This window comes from Aythya fuligula, chromosome 2 (genome assembly GCF_009819795.1).
Source record: "Aythya fuligula isolate bAytFul2 chromosome 2, bAytFul2.pri, whole genome shotgun sequence".
NCBI classification, from domain to species: Eukaryota; Metazoa; Chordata; class Aves; order Anseriformes; family Anatidae; genus Aythya; species Aythya fuligula.
In genome coordinates this window covers 124,509,080-124,535,251 of record NC_045560.1, presented here as the reverse complement: position 1 = coordinate 124,535,251, position 26,172 = coordinate 124,509,080, and the positions used below count along the sequence as shown (strand labels likewise).

Sequence of the window (26,172 nt, the reverse complement as noted above, 5' to 3'; positions counted from 1 at the left end):
TTACTGATTAAGTATTTTTATTTTCATGTATGGCAAAGGAAACTACAAAAGGTAACCATGTCATTTGCAAGACTCCTTACAAAAAAAAAAAAAAAAAAAAAAAAGACAAATGCTTTCACTACTCAACTGCCTATCTTGCTAATCAAAGATCATTACTGGAAGTACTGAATGACAAATTGGAAAAAAATGCATGCACAACTATGTGCCCCACCCAAAAAGATCTATTAGCTTCTCTGACTGTTACATGTAAACACATAAAGTGAGAAACATCCAAAGTTTTTACTCTGAATTTAGAGGATAGAGTAAGCTTGGTAATTCAACTTACCAAAACACCTCAAGTTTCCTCTCTTCTAAATTGCAAGCACTACCTTGATAGCAAAACAAAATATATTTCTCAGATAAAAGAGTAGATGTATAGCAGTATCTGAGGGCATCTTACCAAAATAAGATTTTAAAAATTTAGAAATCTTATCTCTGCAATCATGTAACCAAACCTGAAAAACCTTTTCCTCTCTCTCTTTGATGTGGAATCAATAGAAAATAAAAAGGATAGGAGGTAGGATTTACCATACTGCCAGTCATAAAGATTTTTATGTCATGGCTTAAGCCCCATTAATATTAACAGAACTCTTAATTACTGGTAAAACAACTCAACTAGCAGAGACCAGAATAAATTAAGCCATAAAAGGTAGGTTTAAAACAGCTGCTCATTTTTTCCCCAAGATTTTACTGCGTTAGTGTATGCCCACTCTTACAAATTTTCTTTTGTAGTTGCCAAACTAACAAAATGTGATTGCTGAAATTGAGGAACAGCACTCCTCCTGTGTGCAGCAGACAGAAAATCATAAGAGTGAGGTGATTTTTTGGGTGCATGTGGAATAATAGAGGCTCCAGTTTTCATACTGTGGTTCTTCAAGTAAAAACCTGGAATGACTGTAAAAAATAATATAATCTGAGGATGAAAGACAGAATTAATCTCATTGTATATACTACCACAATATCAAAAAGGAAAACAGTTTAATCCAGAATCGTGGAAAAAGCAACTAGAGAAATTGATATTCATAATTATCATACAAGAGTATTTAGGATTTCTATTACTCTCTTAACTCGTAGCACACTTGACTTTTTGGTAGTCATATAGGTTACTGTCAGTTACACTATTTTCAAGCAGTACAGTGACAACTTCAAAAAACATTAATTTCTACAAAATAACAGTAACAATGTTTGCTGTCTCTGATACCTATAATTACTAATATCTTGAGATCAGAGTTTTGCAAACAACACTCTTTCCACTTTATTTTGTATATCTGACAACAAATAATTGGTTATGTTCTCTGTACCTGGTATAGTTATTTCCATTGTTTCTATGTGGCTTTTATGCAATAGAAAAGAGAAATACTTTTAATATAGTCTAAATAGGAAAATGTAATTATAAATATCACAGAATGCTAGAGACAAAGGGTCAGCATATTCCATGAGAAGGGGCCGTTTCTCATAACAACTTAATCCAAATCACCAAAAAACTCTAATACCAGAGAGACTGGCATACCCAGTTTGTTCAAGCTTGAATCCAATAGCTTTGTACGAATATAAGTTATTAGGAACAAATGTTTCTGACTTCCTTCAATTTAAAGCATTTAAAGCCTGACTCTACGTGATGCTGAATGTAGAGAATGGAAGTTTTAGGGCTGCTTCATCATTGCTCTGCCTAAAGCCACTGACTGAGCAGTGGATAAGAAGGGGACTGTTGAAAAAGTTCTTCTCCCTTTGTTGGGGAAAGTCTTCTTATGTCAAAGGCAAATCCTTCAGAAATAAAGGAGTGTACTTTACCCTTTCTTTCCGAGCAGCTGTTTCTCACAGACAACATTTGCTACAGTTTTATATCATACTGTGATTGACAACTACACAATAGTCCCACCATTTTCACTTTATGCAATGAAAAAGTGCAGTACTCTGATTAAAGTGGTGAGAGCTTTGCTTGCCACCATCAGCTTAGGTTCACAGGCATGGTTTACAGTGGGAATTAGTTAGCTATCTGTCTGCCAATTTTATATCTGTAAAAATCCTCCCTTTGGTAATTAATTAAGGGTGTTGAATTTTGATCAGGCTTCACAAGGACATAGCCCACTTGGCTGTCCAGTGAATTACACAGACAGATTCAGGGCACTTGTTTCTACTTTTGAATGTAATGACTCTCTGTGCTACGAGGGTGCTGGAACAACAAAGTAATTGGTCTGAACATGATTTCACAGTCCTTCAGAAATGCTCCACAGCCACAACCCCTGCCACCTCCGATCAGCAGCAAATCTGGAGTGGGGCTGTTCATGCTGGCACAGCCAGTCTTAACTGAAACACTTTCATCTTGTCAATAGCATAGTTTTTGAAAATAAATGGAAAAACAAGGTACCTTCTGATTGCAAGAAAGTTCTGGCACAATAGGATTAAAGGAAACACATCTACAAGCCAATGTAATATAATAATGCAACTTTATATTTATACTTTAGTATTATCATGCCTGCATTAAGCAGATTCCCCAAAAACATATCACATTGTATTAACGCTGCAACTTACATGTTTTGTTTGTTTTTTGTACCTAAAATATTAGACTGGTTGATTATCATGCCTTTAAAAAAACAAACAAACAAAAAAGCCAATAAAACCAAAAAATAGCAACAAACATGGTTTATTAAATTGACCATACAAGTACAAAACTCTTCTTTGTTCTTTCACAAATATCTTAGGTTTCTGTTCCCAATCTTCCACCCCTATGGAAGACATTTGAAACAGCAGAACAGTAAAAATGGAGAAGTGAAAGTGATCATTAAAGCACATTCTTTGATGAAAATGCCACCTCTCAAATGTATCTGCACCATGTTATAATGATTTTTTTTTTCCAGTTTGTAAAGGGTATCTTCCACAATGAAGACCTTCTTCCTGGGACATCCTGCTTAATTTCTAGTTTATCAGGAATTAACTTTATTTCAAAAACAAAAGAAAACATAAAACACATCGTTAATAATTCTATGAACCTTAAAAATGCCTAGCTCTTTCATATGCAGTTCTTAGCAGAACAGTTTCACTTGCTGCTGCTCCCCTGTAACAAATACAACTAATGAAGTACATAATGAAGTACAGAATGTCTCTGTGGTATTATTCCTCTTTGGAAAGTGATTTTAAGACTTTGATGTTCAAAGTTCAATAACGTAAAATTCATTTTCAAAACAGTAGGTACTGTATGAGTTCGGGTCTTTTTGAAATGGCAAGTCTTAAATTACCTTCCTGTTGTATTATTCCTAAGAAGCTTTATACTAGTTCAAATTCTTGCAATATCTTCATATTCTATACATACCTGAAACTATAGAACAGGTATTCCAATGAGAATAAAAGTTGTGAAAATTTAGAGACATCTACCATTTTTGTTTTTATTTGTGCTCCTTAAATAACTACAGGAAGAAATAACACAATAAAAATGAGCTGTTTGTTGTTTTTTGTGTTTTTTTTTTTTTTTTAAAGACACATATTTTCCAAATGCACAATGCATTCCTAGTCAGAAGAAAATAAAATGTTACTACTTTAATTTATGTTAGAATACCATCATTCTGCCCAGTGGGAGTTACAAATAGGTTATGTATTTTCCTAAACATCCAGAAGATGGCCACAGAGCTCCCAACAGCCAGTTTTCCTACATAGCAAACAAAGAATTCTGGTTTTGACATACAGAGTTTGGAACTAAGACCTCCTAAGGCAATCCTGACTAACTTTAGAAAACTCGTTCTTATGATTGGTTTAGGCCAGGGAACTTGTAGATAGCTGGACTGTCCAACTCATAGTGCATTACAGGTTCTGTAATAAACTCCATTATTATTCTACCATTATTAATACTGCGGCTTTGAGCATGAACACAGGAATACATATCACCATATATCAACTGACCAGCAGTTAACTCCCATTCACAGCAAATCGGGAGAAGCATATGTTCCCTTGCTGGTGGGTCAAGTCATCTCAGCTGTACATTCGTTTCCCACAGCAAAACTTCATGCACCAGACAGTTGCCATACTGCTGTTGGCAGGATAGCAAATTACTCATTTACTGCTCCTGTGCCTTTTTGCATCAAGTAGTTAAGGTATATTGAGATTTCCTATTTCACAGCATCCTTGGATTAAAAAGGACAGAAAATGGTTGCTCTGGTTGCAGCAAACAAAACATTTCCCCCCTGATTTGGAAAACGTACACAGGAACCAAACCAGCTCAGACTCTTCTATGTAGGAATATTGTAATAGATATAGATTTGCCATTGAGTGACATAATTGACATTCTTATATTATTTACATACCCTGAGTCACTTTACAGCTTTCAAAATAAGCCCTATTTCCTCCAGTAATAATTCAGTAATTTTTTATTGCCAGTGATGCCACATATCACTATATTATTAAGCAATTATTCATAAAATTATCAATGTATTATTAAGAAACTATGCATAAAATTTCTGTCAGTGTATCCATATTGAGTGAGGACAAAATGCCTTTCAACATCTAGCCATACATGAAAAAGGAAAACAGTGTCATCTACACGGCACCAAATACTAGCAAAGCAGCACACTATACGTTAGTACAGTCGTCATCTAGGAAAGATGGGTTTAAACTCTCTTCCCAATGGCAACTTAAATAATAATAATAATAATAATAATAATAATAATAATAATAATAATAATAATAATAAAATCCCCAGGAAAAGAATTTGTGCCCCAGGCATGCAGCATTGTTATATCCAAATTCCTGAATGGTTCCAATGGAGAATACAAATTTCAGGATTAGAGAGCAACGAATCAGTAAATGAATCAGTAAAACAAACAAAATACAAAGAAAGTATCAAATATTATGTCCCAGACACTTTTCTAAACCAAGGTCACATCAGAAGAGAATAATCAGAGAAAGGTGTATACTGCAGTAGGTTAGTTAAAGTGAGTAGCCCAAAACAGCCAGTAGCCAAGGACAGAGCCCACCTTCCTACTACCCCATGAATGCCAACCACTTTTATCTAAGGATTAGAAAGTAACACATCTGAAATGGCAGTCACACAAGTCCCAGTTCCACAATAGCATTAGGGATTTTTTTTTTTTTTTTACCAAGTCAAATACTGTTGCAGAAAAGGCACTATAACTCAGGAAGAGACTCTATTCCTGAAGCTTACAGCACATTGGATCAGAATGGCAAATACCTCAACAAAGGTAATTAAAAATTTAACATCTGTAGGAAAAAAGATACTTATAACTGAAGTCATGGTGATCTCCATGCCACATAAGCCCTATTTTATAAATGAATAGAAATAATTATGTTCACATTCTTCCTGTTTCAATCTCAAAAAAACATCATTATTTTCTATTATTATTCATAGATCACACTAAAAGCAAAAGGATTTTATAAGCAAAAGAAGTATTGGATAACAGCTGCAGTACTGAGATAAAATTATCTTCCTTAAAGGTTTGATTGAGCTTATCTAAAAATGTCGATCTCAAAATAAATCACAAACATTGATCTCACACAAGGATAACATGATTTTAAAGTTCAGCCTGAACAGAAGAAAGAAAAAAGCCTCTACAGAATACGGATGACTAGCTTTTTGGTTCAATTAAGAGAACATATTTACAGCTAGATTCTCAACTGACTGGTTAAGTCATTTTACAGACTAAAGTGTATTTCAGACCAACAGCTATGCATGACTGAAAAATAAATAAATAAATAAAGTATTAAGTCTTAAAACAATGCCACCTGTAAGATGTGACTGATAAAAGTCTAGTAAGATGTCATGCAAGCTGCATTCATAGTTGTATCATTGTCAGAAATATCTCGTTTCAATGGGAAACTTTAGAGGTCTCTGATACATGTTACTGGCATTCCATTAAAGTACATCTTCCATAAGTAGTCTGTAAATCATTAATAACTTTCTACAGTGTAGAATCTTACTAGTAAAAACCCATCCTAATGTGTTTCAGAGACTGCTAAACACACTGAAATAGTTCATGGTGTATATCCATCTTCTCACATCCCACGTACTCACAGGTTCATCCATAAACAGAACATATTTTAGTAGTTTGCTAACATATTCTGATCATTTTTTTGAACTAGTTGTACTGTTATTATGAGAGTTTTACTCTTGTTGCTTATCCTCCTCCCCATAAGATCACACTTGTCTTTCTTAGGCTATATATAAAAAGCAGCTGATTCTCTAACATTATAAGAAGTAACAGTCTGAGATACTCTGGAGGGATTCAGAGCTCTTTCATTCTTGGAGATATTCAAAAGACATCTAGATGTGGTCCTGGTAAACTAGCTCTAGGCAGGCCTGCTTGAGCAGGGGCTTGGACCAGATGACCTCCAGAGGTCCCTTCCAACCTCAACCATTCAGTGATTCTACAATTCTTTATGGTCCTCTTGCAACAATATTTCCTACTAGATTGTTGGAGGCTTTCTAATGTATTGATTCATTGTTGATTACTCCTCTTCCAAACTAAGAAATACAGACTACTTCTTTTTTCTATTGTCTATAGCTAGGTACCATTATTTTGGGGGTTCCCTCAGACTGAGTTGGATGGATTCCCAAATAGCTTTGGTTAATGTTAACTTACTACCCTTCTTCTGACCTTAGAACACCTATTGAATTCAAAGCACGTTTGTTTCTTCCCTCCTAATTATATACACCTGGATTCAACAAGAATCCAAACATTACTAACAAACCATTGGTTAACTCTGTTAAAAGTTTATGTGTAATTATGAAAACATACCCATCCCACAGTAGAATCCATTAAATTTCATGTAATGCTGTTACCATGTGTAATTGGAAATGTCCAATATGCACTCAAGTCCTTAGTTGTTCATATACAAGATGCAAAGGTACTCACAAAGCAGTCAGACTTCATGCCTGCTTTGAAGTAAACTCTTGCTTATTTAGTCCTTATTTCCCCCCACTCATAACATACATTATTCACTGTATTCCATCTCTTATTATGCATCTTTCCAACCTTAGAGTGGGGATTAAGAGGTCTATTTATGAGAAAGATCCTCACCTATGCAGGAGAGACTCTATTTCCAACTCTGGCCTGTTTTCTTTTTAAAAAGAAAAACAGGCCAGAGCTGGAAATAGAAGAGCATACACGTGAAATGGCATGACACTTCGTATTTAGGATCAGCAAAGGAAGAAGTACGGCAATAAAGAAGAGTGGCCTCTCAATCAAAGAAAATGAAACACGCTTAAGGAAAATGCAGCATATTCCTGTCGTTTCATAAACCAAAGCGTCTCCAAAATAATTGACTTGATCGTTCAAAATACACTTCAATGACACATAGGTGATTGGAGAAGCAAATGAAACCCATGTTCTTGACATGGGTTGACCTCTACAAAATGGTATACTTGAGTCACCAAGCTCCAATACACTTAGACCATTATTATGGCAATATTCTTCTGAGGTCTCTCAATTCTCAAAATATCTTTAACATTGAGTGTGAAGTCTCTATTGTTTTCTTGGATCTACCAGAGTACAGAATTGCTTACATATTGTCTTGATGGTACTTGGGAAGATGATTCCAAATACAAACATGTTGAACATAGGAGAGATGAGACATCCGACTGTCTAAGTCTCACCCTCCAAAGCTTTCAGACAGTTTTAATTTTGTGTGAGGTGCGCGGGTTTCTTTCAAAGCTGAGATCTAGCAGTAGATGAAGCAATAGAAACTAGAGTTTAATTAACAAAGGCTGTGTCATCTGCATAGCATACAACGAAGTCTGTGGAGTCCTAGAAACTCAGTACAAGGTCCAAAGCATATCTTTACCTTTAAAAATGGAAATGAATTCCAGGACTTAATGGAAAAATCATTTAATTTCAAATGACCCACTTTATATGGCATTCTTCCCTGTTAAAATACTGGAAAATGAAATGTGTTGTAAAGAGCCATGGACAGTATGTTGGGATCCATTTGTTGAGCCCACTGCCTGTCACATACTGCTTGGAAACATGATTAGTATCAAATGTAGCACTGAACTTACAGACCCGACATGCCTGTAGAATCAAAAGCAATGACTTATATGCCAAAAGCAAGTAGTAACACAGACAAAGATAGCTGTGGGACCCTGTCATGGTTTTTGTAAAATTCACCATAAGGAATCATTGGATCTAGCACAGAATGAATTTCTCATGTCTGACTTTCAAAGCCCTGGACATGTCCCTTTGTTGAATCCCTCCACAATATTTGCTATGTGCAAACTCTATTCCCTCTGGAATAATAAGACTAGATTTTATTTTCAAAATTATACCTCTTCTTTTTTCCAAACTTTTCATATATTTCAGTTTGAATTTTTATTTTTTTTTATTTTATATCATCCTAATATGGAAGAAATCACAGCAGAGAACAGATTTATTTCCTGAAATTATCTGAAAAGGAGTACAAAGATTGGAAACAGGGACATACAATTTAGAATTAATCTGACACAAATGTTTAAATAATACAACCAAAAAGGCTAAAGTGAAAATGAGTGACAACTATCAAAGAACAAAAATAAAGTCACAAGAAAAGATACTATAAACACACTAGGAGAGGAGGATAGAGTAAAATACAGAACTACTACATCATAGAGAAGGGAAACAAACAATGGATGATACAAGGAAATCTCAGTGTTCAATAGCTTCACTGCACTGCTTCAGTCTTTACAAAAAAAAAAAAAAGATTAATTGATTCATTGTGGCCAGATGCTTAATGCTAGTGATTTTGAGATGGGAAAACTACAACCCAAATGAGAGAAAGCTGAAAGATATTCTGATCACTTAGATACACTCACGTTGACAAAATCTTCTGAAATTCACTCTAAAGCACCTAACAAACTAGTTTAAGAAACCTTGGAACCATTAGCAACTGTCTATCATGAATAGAGGACAGTAAAGTGCAAATACCCTATCCTTCTTTAGAAAATAAAATGGGAAGACATGGGGAATTACTAACCAGACAGCTGAAATCTGACAGCAACAAAAATATTTGACAAAATTGTTAAATAAATTTTTTATAGATATCTAATGGATAGGAAAGATGGTAAGAACCAGCTGACGCGAAGTTACCAAGAATAAATCATATATCAGTCTAATTGTTTTCTCAACTTGGAAACTTGCTTAGAGGATAAGAGGAAGAAGTAGGTGTAAAATACTTAATTTATTATAAGACTTTGTCTACTGTCCTAGGTGATAGTCAATTTAGAGAAATACATTCTAGGTGAAATCATTGCTAGGTAGATAAACATCTGGTGGGAAAAATGCACTTACTTAGCTTTCAAGGGCTGGTTGTCAGATCTTAAATGGAATCATGAAGAGGTCTGACAATATTTCCATTAATTATCTGGATGAAGAAATAGAAAGCACATTCATGAAATTGAATGTTACATCACGTTGCAAGTGAATTAAAAGACCCTGGAGGATAGGAGCAAAATTCTGTATTATCTAGACAAATCACTAGAAAACATCAAGTATTAGCAAGAAATACCAAAGAATGAATCATTTGTGACATAAAAAAACCTGACTCCAACTACATTGACCTACATATTCATGTTCAGTCCAAGCATAGGACTCAGAATCACAGAATTATCTAGGTTGGAAGAGACATTAAGATCATTGAGTCCAACCTCTGACCTAACCCTAACAAGTCCTCCACTAAACCATATAGCTAAGTTCAACATCTGAATGTTTTTTAAAGACCTCCAGGGATGGTGACTCAACCACTTCCCTGGGCAGCCCATTCCAATGCCTAACAACCCTCTCAGTAAAGACATGCCTCCTAATATCCAACCTAAAACACCCCTGGCACAACTTTAGTCCATTTCCCCTCATCCTGTCACCAGGCACATGGGAGAATAGACCAGCCCCCACCTCGCTACAGCCTCCTTTAAGGTACTTATAAAGAGTGATAAGGTCGCTCCTGAGCCTCCCTTTCTCCAGGCTGAACTTCTCCAGGCAGAAGAGCTGCAGTGGTTTTGCACTCCAATTAGAAAACTCTTTGGCAAAAAGAGGCACAGAATGCTGCAAACTGTATTTTAAGTATACGAATGTGGGAGCTCAGTGGAACCTACACAATACTCACAAGGACAGAAAAGACGTAGGACTGAAGAGTGGATTTAGGCCTTTATTACTGAACTCTCACCTCTGATTATTTTGTATTTCCAGACAGTGAATAAATAACTCTCCCTGAAACTGAAGAAAAAAAAAAAAAAAAAAAAGCAAAAAACAAAAAAACACACGTTGCTTCTGAATCTGTGTTAAGCCTGGTTACAAGATGAAAGGCTTGACTCACACATGTCACAGTAATACTGTCAGGCAATGCTGGGGCTGCAAACCAGAGATCCAGTCAGGAGTTGTTTCAGCTCCTTAGAGGAGAAAATGCAGATAGACCAGTGTATGAGAAACGTATTTGAAAAGTGACCTGTACTATACTACTATAAGTAATACAAAAATTTCTCAGAGTAGAATCATAGAATCATAGAATCATAGAATATCCTGAGTTGGAAGGGACCCTTAAGGATCATCAAGTCCAACTCTTGACACCGCACAGGTCTACCCAAAAGTTCAGACCATGTGCCTAAGTTCACAGTCCAATCTCTTCTTAAATTCAGACAGGCTCGGTGCAGTGACCACTTCCCTGGGGAGCCTGTTCCAGTGTGCAACCACCCTCTCTGTGAAGAACCCCCTCCTGACGTCCAGCCTAAATTTCCCCTGCCTCAGCTTAACCCCGTTCCCGCGGGTCCTGTCACTAGTGTTAATGGAGAAAAGGTCTCCTGCCTCTTGACACCCCCTTACGAGGAAGTTGTAGACTGTGATGAGGTCCCCCCTCAGCCTCCTCTTCTCCAGGCTGAACAGGCCCAGTGACCTCAGCCGTTCCTCGTACGTCTTCCCCTCAAGGCCTTTCACCATCTTCGTAGCCCTCCTCTGGACACTTTCCAACAGTTTCATGTCCTTTTTATACTGTGGTGCCCAGAACTGCACACAGTACTCGAGGTGAGGCCGCACCAGCGAGTATAATTCATGTGATCAACCTAAAACATTTGAGAGAGAGGGAATTTGGGCAAACTAGTTTTGGGTTTTTGACCCGACTCTGAAAACATAAAATCTCAAAGTACTTAACAAAACAGATTTTCCATTCTTCGTTCAGCTTTGTTTCTGATATCACCATCTGAAATTTCTTCATTGAATCAAGAAGTGACAGGGATAAAATTTAATGAGAGGATAAATTAAATATTTGTCATTCAAATGTCTCCCATATCCTGGCTCATAGACCACATCATATTCAGTTTTCATGTTCCATGGCTGAGTACTTTTCACACTTTGATAGTTGTTAGTAATGTTTGTTCTCATCAACATACTTCAGACTAACAACATACCTAAGAGCTATTCCTTACGTGAGAATGCTATTTTTAAACACTGCTCCTGTTTCACTATGTCTCTTGAGGGATAAACCTTGAGATTCTTTTTTATAATTGGTTACCAAATTTCAGAGTATTTATTTAACATGTTTGAAATTATCTGATTGGCTTTTGAAAACTGTAAGGAATCAATTGGGATCAAGGATATAAAATACCTAATTGCTTTTCAGTAGCAGGTCTGATCTCCATCAGTGAGGTTAAGGTTTGACAAATGGTTAAACCTACCTAACTGTTAACACCCAAAGGAGCAGTCTCACTGCTGCATGTTCCCACCATTTTCCTTACACCAGGTTCTTATGTTTGATTTCTTTATGAGCTAATTCATCTCACTAAGCTGGCAGAAAACCAATGCAAGAAAAAAGGAGGTACAGGGGAAGTAGTTTCAGTCAGCATGCGAGCTGCTAAATTGCCTCAGACATTCTGTGAACCTCCTCAACCAGAATCTAACTGCAGATGTCAATGAACTTTTAACTGAATGGAAGACCACCTTCTTGATATATACTTCCAGATTACAATTCAGGCTGCATGGTTACATTAAAAAACTAAAATCAATCAACTTACTGCGAGACAGATTCTCAAGGGCTTTTCCAAGTTTTTTGCTCTCTTGAAGAATATGATTTAGCTCATCAAAATCATGGTTCTCCGGTTTTGTCCTCCAATCCCATTTAGGATGCTCTATTGACCTTGGCACTAAATATACACAGATATATACATGAAGTTTAGATTTGGTAGTTCATACTCCTACAGCAGAAAAAAAAAAAAAAAAAAAGCTGCACAATGTGTTTACAAGCTCAAGAATCTTGAGTGGAAATTGCTTAATTATCCTATTTTAACAGCTGGAAATATTTTCTTTGGTCAATGTGAAATAAAAATGAAAACATGAACAAATGCATACTCAGGATGATTATTATGGCTGAATTAATCAGCAAACAGGAATAATTAATGCTAACAATTAAAAATAATAAAAATAATGCAGTAACAAAAAAATAAGATTAAAAGGTAGCATATGAAGGTGCTTCAAATACATCAAAATAAAAACGTGTCTTAGGGGTCAGTAAGGAAAAAGGACAAAAATGAACAGTACTTTTGGCTTTTCTGGTCATTTTTTCAAAAAGAAAAAAACATTTTACATAAACCTTTCTAACCAACTTGAAAATAAAAAATCAAAAAAAAAAAAATCATAAAGTGTGGCTAGCACAGTCCATAAAAACAGTGAAACAAAACATATCACTATTACTCAAGCTGTATAGCCTTTATTCTGACAGAGTAAATAAACAGAGTCTGTGGGAAGTGCAGTCCTGAGCTCAGTCTTCTACATGTTACCTATAAACCAAAACCTTTGACTCAATTTTAAAATAAGTTTCTCAACTGCAATAGCTAACCTCACCTGCAATAGCTGAGAAAAAGAGGATTTCCATGAGGTGTTTCAGACTCACAGTACTCAGAGTTGCACTGACCAATGTGAGCATTTTAACAATTTTTAGAAATTAAAGCAAAAGTAACTCTATGTCTGGAACTACCTTGTCAACCAAATGAAATAGTTGAGTTGTCTCACAGCATAACCACACTGAGAAATGCACATGCTGCCATGAAGATGATGATGTTTTGTCCACATTCCCAACAGAAAAAACAGCTGCATTTATCAGTGGTTGATCACTACTCATTTAAAAATAACTTCAAAAACAAAACCTACAAAGATATGTCCAATATATTCTGGTCAGCTTTGAAATTTTTATTTTCAATTTTGACAGCTGTCAACTAATCTATGCTTACAAACTTAATTTTCATTAAACACTAAAAAGAAACTTGCCGACTCCTGTAAGACTGCAACAACAACAACAACAAGTGGAATCCTATGATCATTTGTAATTTCAAAGTACTTTTACGATGACATGGAGAAATTACTCTAAGACTTCAAGTTCTGGTAGCTATTGCAAAATATGTTAAATAAGTGCTGCTATTGAAATCTGCCTTATTCCTGACTGCCCTATCTGCAAATACCGAATCTGTTCCACTTTGGATCAGCTCCAAAATGGAAAGTTGAAGTTCATTCAATAGCCAGATTAGGAAAAGGACAATATTATGTTTAAGTCCTTCTGTCACATAATAGAATAGAATAGAATAGAATAGAATAGAATAGAATAGAATAGAATAGAATAGAATAGAATAGAATAGAATAGAATAGAATAGAATAGAATAGAATAGAATAGAATAGAATAGAATAGAATAGAATAGAATAGAAAAATGTGATTCCCTTTACTGTAGACATACACCAAATTTTCAATAAACTGGACATCTATACAGAGTCTGATAACCCAGGGTTTCTTCTGTAACACTGACTCAGGAACCTGAGTATACCTGAGTAGTAGGAATGTGAATATATTAGACTGCAATTACAGACATTCTCAAAAACAGAAGACAAAGGAGGTTTTTAAAAGGACATACACAGTAAAGAGTAGGATGAAAGAGACACAGGAAGTCTCAGAAAGGAGAAGGGAAATTGGAGTGAAAATGTAAGCCTGGTTCTGCTTTGTCTTCAAAAAAGATGCCATGTATTTCCTTCCGAGGACTGGCAATAACAAACGATAGTGGTTTCTAGTGAACAGAAAGAGTCCTTAACATATTAGGATGGTGACTGGCCTCTACTCAGATGGACAGCTTTAGAATTTTTATTATTACTTTTGAAAGTCAATCATTTACCTTATGATTCCTTGTTTTATGAAGCACAACATTCATTAAAAGTTATGTAAATTTCTGAGTGACCAAAAATTCCCTCCATTCATAAGTAACTTCAACTAAACAGCACAATTTCAGTATTTTTCTTATTTTTCTTAGTTACAGAAAACAAAATGTTCCTTTTAGTATTTTTCTAAACTTTTCAAACTTCTACTAACTCTAAATACAAATATTTAGTAAACTAGCAAAGAAATTCTACATTTATTCTAGTTTTACTCACTTTAGTTTCATACTGAGATCACATGTGCTTTTATTGCCTACTTTTTCAGCAATCTCACCTTCTCCCTTCATTGTACAAACAATATATTCTATACCATCACTCACTCTAACCTACTTACTACCAGTTTGACAGAATTTTCTTTCTGTGTACAACACTTTACTGAATTCACCATAGTACAGAAACTTCACAGTACCACCAAAGTAAAAGCAGAAAATAATTTCATACAGTAAAAACAAGTACAAATATAGCCAAAGCTTAGAGCTTCCAAGCTGCAGAAAATTTCAACAAGTTGGAATATTATACCATGTCAATTTGAAAAAAGTGACGTTTTTCAAAATACCAAAGGATAGATTTTTTTGAGAAACCATATAATTTCACAATAAAATTTGTCATGGGACCCATGACAGATGATGAATGAAAAAAACATCAGTTACACTCAACAGCTGTGGAGCTTCCAGGATTAGCAATTGATTGATATATGAACCAACCTGCATCAGGAACATGAGAGTTTCATTACTTTGTCCTTGGAAAGTAGGGAAACTTGCCCAAGAGATGATGGTCTGGTCCCTACTTACAGGGAAACGTTCCACAAACACCAGAAGCTTGAATTGTCCTGCATCTCCCTGGGATGGTGGGATGGGATGGATGGTGGGAAAGCATTCAAAAGCCTAGTAGAAATTTGCTCTGTTTGTTGGTCAGTACAGTCTGTGTTTCAATGAACCATTTTGTATTTTGATGAAAATGTATCAAAACAGATATCCTGTCATGGAACACTTCTGTTTCAACACTTACTCTGTTGAGCCAAAACTGAGGGGGAAGAAACGCAGAATTAGATCTGACTGAAACTTTTATTACTTCTAGAAGACACAGTTCTTTTTACTTACCTAGTCATCCACATAATGAGTGGATACTAAATTCTGGTCATTTTAAGTAAATGGCTTTATGTGAAGCATGCAGAACTGTATAAGCATTATATGACCCTTCCTTGATGTCTTTTGAAATCATAGAATCATTAAGGTTGGAAAAGACCTCCAAGATCAGATGGTCCAACTGTCTCCCAACCACCAATATCACCCACTAAACCATGTCCAACCTTACCTTAAACAACCTCCCCAGGGACAGTGATGCCACCACCTCCCTGGGCAAACGTTCCAATGCCTGACTACTCTTTCTGAGAAGAAATGTCTCCTAACTTCCAACCCGAACCTCCCCTGGTACAACTTGAGGCCATTCCCTCTCATCCTATTGCTAGTTACCTGTGAGAAGAAGCCGATCCCCATCTCCCCACAACTTCCTTTCAGGTAGCTGTAGAGAGCAATAAGGTCTCCCCTGAGCCTTCTCTTCTCCAGACTAAACAACCCCAGTTTCCTCAGCCACTCCTCATAAGACTTGTGTTCCAGGCCATTCAGAAGCTTCAGAGTCATTCTCTGGACAAATTCCATACACGATCTTCTTCTGTATGAAGTCCATCATACATCATTAACATCTGTATCTCTTTTCACATTTAGTAAAATCCATTCATTAAATGTGAACCTTCTTCTTCCCTTTTTTTATACTCACTCATTCCTCAAAATCATGTCAGATTTGCTATGAATTCTGTCATAAATCACCTGACCATTATTTTCTATTGGATGATAGTACAAGATCAGTATTGTTTTCATCTACATATACCTGTCTTTTCAAAACATAATTTGCAGACAGAATCAGACCAATGACTCATTAAATTCTCCAGTGGTAGGTTCATGGAAAATTAATTCCTATCATACGACAAGAGGCCACTTACTCATGCACATATCTGCTCATTGCAGGAGAAAAGTCCTTAGACTAGATGCTATATTTCACTAATACATAGTATGTCGACCATACATCCCCCCCCCCCCCCAAAAAAAAATAAAAAATATAGGTGTTATTGATTGTAAAATTACCCAGGTATTTAAATCTTGTAAGAGCATTCAGATGAAACTGGTTTACACAGTAGCTGGATATTAAAAGGCTAAGTGAATGATGGCCTACAGTACTAGACAGACCACAGGCAATTAGAAACATACAACACTGTAAATGGGATATGGAAACCTGGAAAGAGAATGGTGAACTGAAGCAGAGTAAAAGAATGATCTGTGATCTGATTTAATATGAAAGTGGTAAAGAGATCAACCTAATTTACCTGAGTTGCTTGCTGGGAAGCAAGTCTGTTTCACAAATTACTTAAAAGTTTAAAATTTATTATTCTTCAAATACAGAATGTCATCATCCAAACATTTAATTAAACACACACACACACACACACACACTGAGTTCTAGCCTCAGGACTCTTCCCTTGCCATACAAGAGTAGAAGCTTAAACATGCTTTTACAAACAAGTACTCAGATCCCTAAGACACCAGGCTTTCCTGTTTGTTTCAGGTGCAACTGAGATCATAGCAGTCAGAAGGAGAAACTGGAGGAATCTCTGCAGTAAAAAAGTTGAATGCATTAGAGAGATCTGTGCAGGAATAATATGAACACTGCAGTCAACATCAGCTTTGCTGAAGGTAAAAATATTTACTAATTAAATAAATCAATTCTCCTGGTGTTTTCAAAGATTCCTATGAACTGACAGTTCTTAGCCCTGAATAAACTTACAAGTTCAGGATCATTTCAGCAAGACAGTCAGACAAAGTTCTGCAACAGAACCTCTTACAACTGATGGAATCCATTAAATTCTGGTTTTGTTTTGGCAGCTTTGGGGAGGCATTTTAGGTTATTGAGTGTGCTTGTAGGAAACGTGGGGAGAGGTTTGCGGGATTTTTTGTTTGTTTATTTTACACAAATCAGGGAATAAATCTTTAGCTCTCAGCAGACCACAAATATTCCATGTCTTAGGTAGAGTCCTTACTACCTCTTTGAAGAGGTTTTGGGAACAACTTACATTGAGTCCCAACAATGTTTTGAGGTACAAACTGAAGGCATAAAACAGATAGAACATGTTGTGGAAGTCTGGACAGCATAATGAATTGCTGCTGAACATGATTGCTTTCCACTGATCTGAGTGGCTGAAAGGGCCACGGATTATGGTGTAAACCCAGCAAAAAAGGTCAGTATTAATTTGGTTGTTGGCAGAAAATAAGAGAAGCAAGATACGACAAAAAGGCACATTGCTGTGATCGCAATTAAAAAGATGTAGTTTATATTCACAAGAAAATTGATTATGTGCTTAATGTATTTTCAAAAAGTTGAATAAAGATATTTTCAAAGGTGAACATTTTGTGACAATAACACAAGTACTCAAGGTTTACAACAGTGCTATGGATTAAAAAGGGAAAGGGTATAAACAGGAAAGCATGGAATCAGAGGCTGGAAAGGATTTCTAAAATCATAGAATATTCTAAGTTAGAAAGGACCCACAAAGATCATTGAGACAGCTCACTCTGCACAGGACCACCCAAAAATCAGACCATGTCATTTTTGTTGCCTCTTTCACTGCACACCTCTAAGAAGAATTTGGTATGTCTTCTGTATACCCTCCAATGTGACAGTTGGAGATGACAATGACCTTTCTCCTTAGCATTCATCCGAATGGACAAACCAATGTCCTTCAGCTTTTCCTTGTACTTCATGTGCTCTAGACCACTAATCATCTTGGTGCACCTCTGGGGGACTTGCATCAGTGCCTAGTGTGACATACTCCAGATGCCATCTCAAAAGCATCAAACACTGCCGGCTACACTTGCTAATGCAGCCCAATATGCAGCTTACTTTTAGTGCTGCAAGAGCACATGGCAACAGATGTTTTGTATTTAAGTTCTTGTTCACCAGCACCCCAGGTCCTTTTCTGCAAAGCTATTTTTAGCCATTCAGACATCAGTTTATACTATTGCAAAAGGCATCTCCATCCAAGATGCAGGATTTTGTGTTTGCCTTTATTGAACACCATGATGCTCCTCTCAGCCTACTTCTCAGCCTGCTGAGGTCCCTTCTTAATAGCAGCCCTGCCACCCAGAATACCAACTGCTTCCCACGATTTGGTCGAATCTGCGTGCATTCAAGAAAACATGCTATCTCATCGTCCAGGGCATTAATAAAGACTTCTAAATAGTATTGGTCTCAGTACTGGTCCCCTAAGCATGCCACTAGTGATAGGCTTCCAGCTGGACTTTGAGAAATGGCACGGAAGTTACTTGACTCACACCGCTGAGTCTGAAGCACAAGCACTGGGAGGGAAGAAAAGAATATAAAGTATGATCACAGGACTAACTCACACCACTCTTGGCCATTGTTTCTGTAAATTGCTGTTACCCAGAACACACTGCAGATTATGAGTGACTGTCCCCTTCTATGAATGTTCCTGTTTACACCTGATTTTGACCTGTTGAGCTTTTCCATTGATTCCACTGAAGCCTGGACTTCCCCAGCTGGCTTTTTATAGGAAAAACAGAAAGTTTTCTATTGCAACATACTGTTCTCACCTAGTCCACTTTATTATGCTCAAAGTTATTTAAAAGGTGTGGCTATTATAAATAAGAACTTTAAAAAGCTAGAATACGAAACAATAAAATATAACTTCTAAATTTATTTTGGATAACAAATATTGTATACTTACATGTTTACAAATGTATACAATGTTTACATGTATACAAATACTGTATACATATACATGCATACATGTACTATATATATATATATTATATATATATATATATATTATTTTGTGTAAAAATCCTAAAGCTTAAAAACTAAATCTCTTTAATAGCCAGTATACAGAAACCACTGTATTTCATTAAGACTTGTTGCCTCTACTTTTACTGCTTCTATTTTACAGGTAATTGACAATATTCCCTTTAGTCATTCAATTTCTCAACTGCCTTTTCTTTCAGCATACATTTAGCAACTCTCAGAACAGTTATACCTGTTTCTGCTGACACTGTCCCCATATCTTGAATGGTATCTGTTTGTAATTCATGGTTTTGCATTGCCTTACCCACAGAAAGAAGCTGTTATTAGGATCAGTATCAACAGAACATATTTTACACATACAAAATGGCAGTGCAAACTAACACAACAGATCAAAACTGGTATCTGAACACAAACTTCTGCATGACACCCAGATATTTTTCTGTCTTCTGTATCTATCTATCTAGAGTTCTATTCTATCTATAGATGACAACATAGGGTATTATTAAAAATTCATAATGCCAATGAAATTAAAGCAAGGCTCGAACTCTTCTAATGTGCGTATCTAGTCATTTCAACAGCTCACAGTTCACTTCACATTTTAAGCCTAATTCAACTGAAAAAAAGAAAAACAGACTATGGGTTTAGAAATATGCATAAATTAATAATGTAGTGAAGCTTACATGACTTGGACTCTGGTGACGGTGGAGAGATGTTGGACACGGCAAGGTCACTCTTTGACTTTTTAGGCTTCTTTGCATTTACTTGCCAGGGTTTATCATAACTTCTGAAATCTCTCCTTGTTCCTTTATTTTCTGTTAAAAGAATAATATCGGGCAATTATAATATTTTTAGGGTCATTTTTCAAATCCTTCATAAACAATTAATCCAGAAAATTCTAGTCTTATCAATGTAAATTGAAGTCAGCTCTTTTTGCACATGATAAATCTCATATATTTCTCCATTTTCCTAAACACCAAAATTGAGAAATTCATTAATGTTTTTTAACTTAAAAACACATCTTATTTTTTGTTAGGGAGAAGTCTTTACCCTCTGTTTGTTCTGTAACATTTGACTGCCTATCCTTAAAACTTTAAATTGTATATAAATAAAAAGTTAATTTGTCAAGCAATTGACTACAAACAACTGTTGCAGATCTATTACAGTCTGAAACAGATCATCAGTCAATTTTTAGATACAAACCCAAAATTCTAAGAAGAGCTTGTACCAGAACATCAAAGTTAGAATTTCTACTTTAGAATCATAGTGAATATTATTTCAGATTTGTTTTTAATGCCTCTGAAGATCTCCAGTCATAAATAATTCACAGTGGAGTTCACAATATAGTGATAGCATCGTAAGTGCTGCAATGATAGCTTGTTGTTCTTGAAAATGTGGGTAGTAAAGGAAAAAAAAAAAAAGAGCAAAGCTCAATAGAAGCTAACTTTCACACCCATATTCATTATAAGTGTACTGCTGGCTACCAGCTCAGCCTATGCACGTGAAATTAATTCAATATGTACTGAACAAACAGGATTTATTGTACATGTCCAAAACCACAGAGTAACACCTCCTTAGTATGAACATGTACATCCAAGAAATAATCTAGGAAAAGTGTAGGAAAACTATAGTGGAGACTATCCCTTTCCAGCATACAGAACATACCTGATGTTTCACTCTCTGCCCAAAGGGCAGCAGAGCCAGACAATGTTCTCTGAAGCTGACTGCGGTTTCCTTGTTTGGATTGAAGATGATCAATTAGAAATGGGATTGGCTGGTCAGGTGTCTCTGTTATCAGCTTTGTCATCAACTCCTTTAGAAAATTTAGACAAAAAATGAAAAATTAATGGCATATTGCACCTAACCTTATATTTACCAAGGTAGAGGACCATTAATAAAGGAAAAGCCTGTCTGCAGGTTTTAAAAAAACAGCTGGTAACATCCATCTCCTCAAACTAATGCTAGCTTTGCCCAATGAAGTGATCACATCTGAAATTATTTTAGCTTGTACATACATTTACCTGGTGTAATTTACACAAAAATTTACACAAATAACTTCACCACTGCTACCTGTCAGAATTTACCCAGAACAACCTATTCATTCAACCATTCAGAACAAGAACCTTTTCAGAGTAGTGAGTAGCTCTTCCCTGACCCACATAGCCAAGTTTCTTCTGCATGGAAGTTGGAGGGTTCATCCATTGTTTAATTTCACCCAGACGTGAAATAGTGAATACACATTCATACCTGTGAACTTCAAGGTCTGATCAAACTGAGACAGCTATCTTTTAAAAGAAGTCCTCCAAAAACTTTACTGTATAGGCACAATCAAATATTTTATTACGATGGTCCACACATGGATACAAAACCAACATAGGCAGGAAACCATTGCAACCCTATGTATGCTGATACTTCCTTACTGCTGATACTTCCTTACTGCTGGCCTCACAGGGTTGCAGAAAGAGAAACAGTCTCTATTTGTTGCTCAAATTCTTCCTGGCTCCCTACACATGAAACACAGATTAGGAATTTAGAAGGAAGATGCAGCTCTGTGCTCAGCACATGTTCTGAGTGGAAATCAATGACTAAAGTGGGGGGGTGACCCTGAAATACACACAATTCCACAGGAGGAAAAAAAAAAAAAAAAGAAGAAAAAAAGAGAAAAAAAAAAAAAAAAGAAGAAAGGGAAAAGGGAAGAGGGAAAAGGGAAAAGGGAAAAGCTCCACTGAAGTCAACGAATTACAGCAATGTACAACAAAATAAGGAAAAAAAAAAAAAAAAAACAACCACTCAAGTTATTAAGAGCAAAACAATCAAGTTATTCAGAGCATTATCATACTGGAACAGCTTGTTTAGAGAATTTATGGAAGCCTCATCATATGAAGAGTTCAAAGTAAGGTTAGATGGGACTATGAGCAACCTGATCCAGTAAAGGATGCCCCTGCCACAGATGATCTTTGAGGGTCCCTTAAAGGGACCTTATGATTCTCTAACATATCTGCAAACATAAATCTTACCAGAACTTCCACAGACTTAAGTTTCTCTCTTCATCATTTCCATACAGTCATTTAATGAACAATTTTTCAAATATTACTAATTACTTGCTATTACCATCAGTTAGTTGTGTTGGAAGAAGTCCATTAAGAGTGAGAATAAACAAAATGTCTGTCAGTGTTCAAGAGGTATTTGGATAATACCTCAATAATATGCTTTAACTTTTGGTTAGCCCTGAAGTGATCAGGCAAGTGGCCTTGATAATTTTTGCAGATCCCTTCCAACTGAATTATTCTATTCTATTCTAAACAAACAAACAAACAAACAAAAGTGCAGTACTGGTAAGATGCACTAAGTTATATGCCAAGACTTTCTATTCTTTTTATTCAAGTAGTAGTATAAAGAATTAGGTATAGGTGAAAAATGAAACAGAAGTAAGATTTCCATTTCAAACAGAGAAATCAGATTTCAGAAAACAAAAAGTAGAAAATATCTCAACTTAAAAACATTAAACGAGGATCATCTGTGATTTGATTTTTGACAACTATCTACAGTGAACCTAAAAAGGTGTAACTAAATCTAGACTATCTTACACCAAGGTAGGAGAAACCCTCTGACATATAGCATACAAGAAAAATCCAGAAGTTGGAGTAATTCATCTTTTGATTGCTTAGCAACACTCTAACAGCAAACCTTTTTTTTTCTCTGCCAAAATGCAAAATTAGCGACAAGTGGAAAGATGTAATCTTGTGCTTGTAATGGGCCACCATAGCAGCAGGAATTCCACTGCAGAGGATTCTATTACAAAAGGAAAAGTAAATTTTTTAATTTTTTAAGAGATGCATGGGTGGCAATGTTAATAATACACTACAAAATTAATGTAGCTCTAGAACAGACAATATGGAGATGCCTACATGTCAATATACAACCAATATTACTCGATTGTTATTATTATTGACTTACTCGTCATAGTAAGAAATGGTCTCACTATGGAGATGGAGAAAAAAAAAAATACGATCCTTCTTTATAAAGAATCTTCATAAAATGAAAACAGTAGACAGATTAAAAAAAAAAAAATATCTATGTGGCATCAAAGGACCTAGCTCCATTCACTCAGACCTCAACCTATGCTCTCCAAGCTTGTGACAAGTGGAAGGATAATACTCTTGCCATCCCTAGCAAGCAGGCAATTACAAGGAAATATGTTATTTGCCTGTGTTTGGCTAAGACACAGCAGGGAGGAAAAATTTCACACAGGCAATAACTGTACTTAGCACTCAACTCACATTTTATGTAAAAACCTCATTTCACCTCCAATGAAGTGTATAGTACAGTTAAGGAATGCCTACATTAGGGGAATTCTCATTTTACCACCATTCCCTATTAAAAGGGAAACTGTCTTAAACTTCCATTCAAATTATCTGAAGTTCATTTGATGCTCTCATCTGTTGCTTAGATGACATCTTAATAGACAGCAAGATAAATGTACGCCATGGTATTCTAAATATACTCTCACAATTTTAAAATAGTTCAAAAATGATGACAAAACTGAAGTTATTAAATAGAAAAACTAAAGTGTACAACAAGTTACAAAAATAAAAATTCCTTTCTAGTTAGCAGCAGTCTGATATGACTCACAATGTGCTAAGTTCTCAAACACACATAAAAAAAGAAAATAGACCAACATTCTCAATGAAGCCGCCTCTGCATTAACAGCAGAATAAAAATGGCACAAGATAATTAAAGCTGGGATCCATTTCTTATGAAAAATTCAACAGATAAGTTTCAACTATGCATAAAAAAAGCAACACAAGATGTTTTTACATGTCTAAAAATATTAACTACACTTTCTGCGTTTCTAACCCAAATTCCTACATTTTTTTACTTTTTCCCAATTTCACCTAATTAAAAAAAAACAAACAAACAAACAAAAAAAAAACCTGTTGTCTACCTTTACAACATGTTTTTCTATATACAGTATATCTTATGACAATGAATACAAAGTAAAAGTAATGGCAGATTGGGTCTCCCTGATGCCATCACACTGATCACAACTGTCCATCACACATGATCTCTTTTCTCCTATCTTCTTTCCACTGCTACATCTTCATTTCAATCTATGTCTTTTTCTCTTCTCTATCAGTGGGACTCTCCTCAGCATCTATCTCCCTTCCAGCTGCGTAACGGGTGAAGACTGTTCGAAGGTATAGTCAAACCCTGTGTACTCATGAGATGGTGAAGAAAAAAAAAAAAAAAAAAAAAAAAAAAGGTGAAAGGGAACTGCAAGATTGCTACAGACTACAGCACTAGGGCGAAGACATTAATTTCTGCTGCTTCCCCATTGTACTGCCCCAAATCAGGTTCTGCCCTGACCAGAATGAGAACAATGGGCAGAAAGGTGATACAAGCTCCAGAAACACTTGCAGTCAATTTTTCCAAGGATGTTAACTTGTAATGCACTAATCAATAATAAAATGAGTTATGTATACTTTCTTCTGTAATTTTACATTTATATACTTTTGCATTCTCTAATTTTACTAAACTATATATGCTAGACTGTTTTAAAAAGTTATGGACATTTCCAAGACAGATATTCATGCACATATTAAAGAAGGCTGCAAAAGATCTTGGGGTGCAGGGGAAGGGTCCAAAGTAGTGACTTAATATATTTAGTATATTAATTCTTTATAAAGGGAATAATTGCTCACTAGTGTGCTGTCCTGATGCCCTCTATTAGTTATTCACTGCAGGCTCAAATTTTAATTTCCCTGTGACTGTCCATGCATTTAATACAAACGAAACAGTCTTCACAGTCTATTAATCATAGGCCCAATTACAAGAAGGTTCTAATTAGCTATGTCTAAATGTACCTACCAGGTTATTAAGTTAATTAAGAGACATTCTATCTTACACTGTAATTGGTAACAGTAACTACACAACAATCACAGGTTTTGCTTTTAACTATATAGACATCTACAGCCTACAGTACAGCACGCACAGATTTTGTCTGTACTGTGTTCTTACTTCATGGTTTAAATACGATGTTTAAAGTAGTCAGAGTGAATTGCCCTTGAAAGACGTCTGTCTCTCTCCTGATCAAATAAAGAGACTAGGTGGCTTAGCTTGATCTTCAAGGTTTGGGTGAGACTCAGTTCAAAATTAAAACAATTAAATACAATAGCCTTCACACAGATGTTAGTCAATGAAGTCAAGAGAACGTAGAAAGTTGCTCAGTTGACTAGCCAGTGTATGTCTGATTAGGATAAGAAGAATTGCTCTCCAGGCTCTACTTGATTATTTATCCATTGACCACAATGGAGTTTAGATGCTTAGAAGATATGCAGACATATAAATTTAGCCTTGGTAATCATTTCATGGCAGGCTGTAAGTGAACAAATAAGATAATAAAACTAAGTGAAAATCTGTGTAAGGAAAGTAATTTTAATAGATAGTTCTAGTGATTGAAACATTTGTTCTCTAGAACCCCTTTCTGATTTGTACAGTAATAACCCAATAAATTTTTAAAAAGCAACCAAGGGGTAAAATTAAATTTTGCAGTTCTTAAATGAGAATGGAAAGGTAATCATCACTGCTTCTACCACAAAAGGTTATGTTCTACAGAAATAAAGGAAAAATACCAGCTTTCTTCTTTCAGAAAATAGCCAGACCTTAAACCTTCTTGAGCAATTCAGAATAAAAAACAAAACCAACCAACCAAACAAACAAAAACTTATGGAATATATTCAAAACAGACTTCAACGTATTTTAAGCACTCATTAAATTATCACCTCTCTATGAAATAAATTATTCAACACAAAGCAAATCCCTGCATAAATATGGTTCATGTCCCTGCACCATACTTGTTTCAAACGAATAGAGTCAGAAGAACAGTTGAGAGGAAAGCCCTCCAGGATTAATAATACTATTTATTCAGCCTGTTTGCAAAAAATATTCAGACATTTACCAACCAACAAAAACACCTCTTTCTTTACTCAAAGCTTCAACACCAGCCATTTCAGCCCTACCTGTGCAGATGAATTCAGAATTGGCACTATGTATCATGGCACACACTCCACACAGAAATTAGCTTCGAAATACAACTAAAGAGAAAGTGCAAAGA

At 35.7% G+C, this 26,172-nt stretch overlaps 1 protein-coding gene across 2 annotated transcripts in view; it reads right to left on the bottom strand.

The window, feature by feature from the left end:
• Positions 1–26,172, bottom strand: part of C2H8orf34 (chromosome 2 C8orf34 homolog) — a 172,327-nt gene that overhangs the window by 114,392 nt on the left and 31,763 nt on the right. The window contains exons 2-4 of one of the 2 annotated variants that reach the window (XM_032180823.1): positions 20,724–20,871; positions 19,742–19,873; positions 12,014–12,142 (exon numbers count right to left, since the gene is read on the bottom strand). In XM_032180823.1, the coding sequence (XP_032036714.1) occupies positions 12,014–12,142; positions 19,742–19,873; positions 20,724–20,871 (409 nt within the window). The remainder of the gene's footprint in view (positions 1–12,013; positions 12,143–19,741; positions 19,874–20,723; positions 20,872–26,172) is intronic. The other variant, XM_032180824.1, reaches the window with a different exon arrangement.